Source organism: Colletotrichum chrysophilum, assembly GCF_026319265.1.
Source record: "Colletotrichum chrysophilum strain AFK26 chromosome Unknown scaffold_508, whole genome shotgun sequence".
NCBI classification, from domain to species: Eukaryota; Fungi; Ascomycota; class Sordariomycetes; order Glomerellales; family Glomerellaceae; genus Colletotrichum; species Colletotrichum chrysophilum.
The window spans coordinates 1-2,133 of NW_026517795.1; the positions used below are offsets into that span (position 1 = coordinate 1).

At 49.3% G+C, this 2,133-nt stretch overlaps 1 protein-coding gene across 1 annotated transcript; it reads right to left on the minus strand.

Annotated features, from left to right (window-relative positions):
- Positions 1–1,216: 1,216 nt before the first annotated feature.
- Positions 1,217–1,596, minus strand: COL26b_014518 (uncharacterized protein; the record flags this gene model as incomplete). Its single annotated transcript, XM_053187089.1, has 1 exon — positions 1,217–1,596. A coding segment is annotated over one exon (380 nt), but the record flags the coding sequence as incomplete, so codon positions are not given.
- Between the last annotated feature and the right edge of the window lie 537 nt (positions 1,597–2,133).

A 2,133-nucleotide genomic window follows, 5' to 3' on the forward strand; every position in this document is an offset into this window, starting at 1 on the left:
TCCACTACGACAGCATTCTCGTCATTGTAGACCGACTCACAAAGTACGCCTACTTCATCCCGTACAAGGAATCAAGCAACGCCGAAGAATTCGCCTACACTTTCCTCAAATACATCATTGCCAATCATGGAACACCCAAGAAAATAGTGTCAGACAGGGACAAAATCTTTACCTCCAAATTTTGGAAATCAATCACAGCACAACTCGGCATCAAACAAGCAATGTCCACTGCATTTCACCCGCAGACCGACGGACAAACGGAACGAATCAATCAAATCCTCGAAACCTACCTCCGCGCATATGTCAATTACAATCAAGACAATTGGGTCGTATTGCTACCAATCGCCCAGTTCGCCTATAACAGCGCAGTAGGGGAAAGCACCAAGGAATCCCCCTTCTACCTCAACTACGGATTCGAACCAACGGCCTATGGAGAACCAAGAGCAGGCCCCGAAGCAGTAAAAGCTGTGGCCTCGGTTCAACAAATCAAGGATGTCCAAGCCAATGCAAGAAAAGAACTCGAATTCGTACGCAAACGAATGACACACTTCAGCAACCAACGAAGGATTGAGGGACCAACCTTGAGAGAGGGAGATAGCGCCTATCTCATACGGCGAAACATCAAAACCAAACGACCAAATGACAAACTCGACTACAAAAAACTCGGACCTTTCAAAGTTCTCAAACAAATTTCACCAGTCAACTTCAAACTCGACTTACCGGAAACCATGAAATGTCACCCAGTTTTCCACATTTCACTCCTAGAACCGGCACCACGAGGATCACGGACAAGAGACATCATCATCGTGGAAGACAACGAACCGGAATACGAAGTCGAAAAAATACTTGACCACCGATACGGAGACAACAAATGGGAATACCTCATCAAATGGAAAGACTACGGTCACGAAGACAACACATGGGAACCTGATAACAACCTGATCCACTGCCGCGAGAAAATCCGAGAATACATCAGAACACTAGAAAACGTCGACCCAAGAGACAGACCAGGCATTCCCTTGACCGACCAAGAATGGACAGAACGCATGAAGGAACGAGACAAAGAAAGCGAGCGAATAAACAAGGAACTCAAACAACAATGGAGAGAAGCACGAAAACGAGGGATACGACTACCACTACCATGGGCACAACCAGGATATCCTCGGCCAGCTCAACAAGGAAAACCGTCTATCCGCCTGGGAACACCAGAAACAGACTAAGACGACACCGAAGCACCACCAGCATCAGGCACTAAAGGACCCAGATCGACAAAGTCCAGACCTAAGCCAAACTCTTGCCACGCTGGATCGCTTGGTACCCCAGCGGCTTGAAGGTCGTTCACTACCCACTTCTCGTGAGCGTCCAACGCTGGAAGTACACCATCCTCCTCGTCGATCTCCTGCATCCCCCGCTCAAAGGCCTCGGCCTGACGCTCTCTCACCAACTTCCTCGTCGTACGAATACGACTCAAGCGACTAGCAGCCTCCGCCATTTGAGTCTGCAAGCGAGCAAACTCCTGGTGAAGTGCAAGCAGTTCCTCACCAGCTTTCTCTTCTTTCTCATCCCACTCTTTTTGTTGCTTATTCAACTTTTGCACTGCAACACGGTTAGTCATCGCTCGGACAAATCAGGATCAGGAATCACCGTACGAGTCGAAGCCACCAGAACGCCATCACAAGGCTTCTTCGCTTCAATGCACGTACGACACCTAGACGATTTCTCACCAAAACGGCAAGGAACCCTCGCCCGAAAACAGCGGGTACAAGGCATGTCGCTAGCCAGAGAACGAGACTCGACGTATTCAATCAAAGCTTCACGTTCACGATCCTTGAGCTCGGTGACGACCGATTTCTTTTTCGACTTTTGAACGCGACCTGACATGGTGTCAGCATCATGAGTAAATCAGGAAGCACGATTGACGGATCCCCAACCTGGGACCAACGGCCTACTTATGCTAGGTCTTGAGGACAAGACCCTTGGAGAGGGGACCTGATGTTACGACCCGTTATGCATGGATAACAGTTAACCGACCCACTTGGGCGTCGGGCGGCTAGGACAGGACATTTGTACTGCAGGATCACGGGAACAACAGGGACTCACTCGGAACGGAAGAACTATAGTACAAGTCACGTG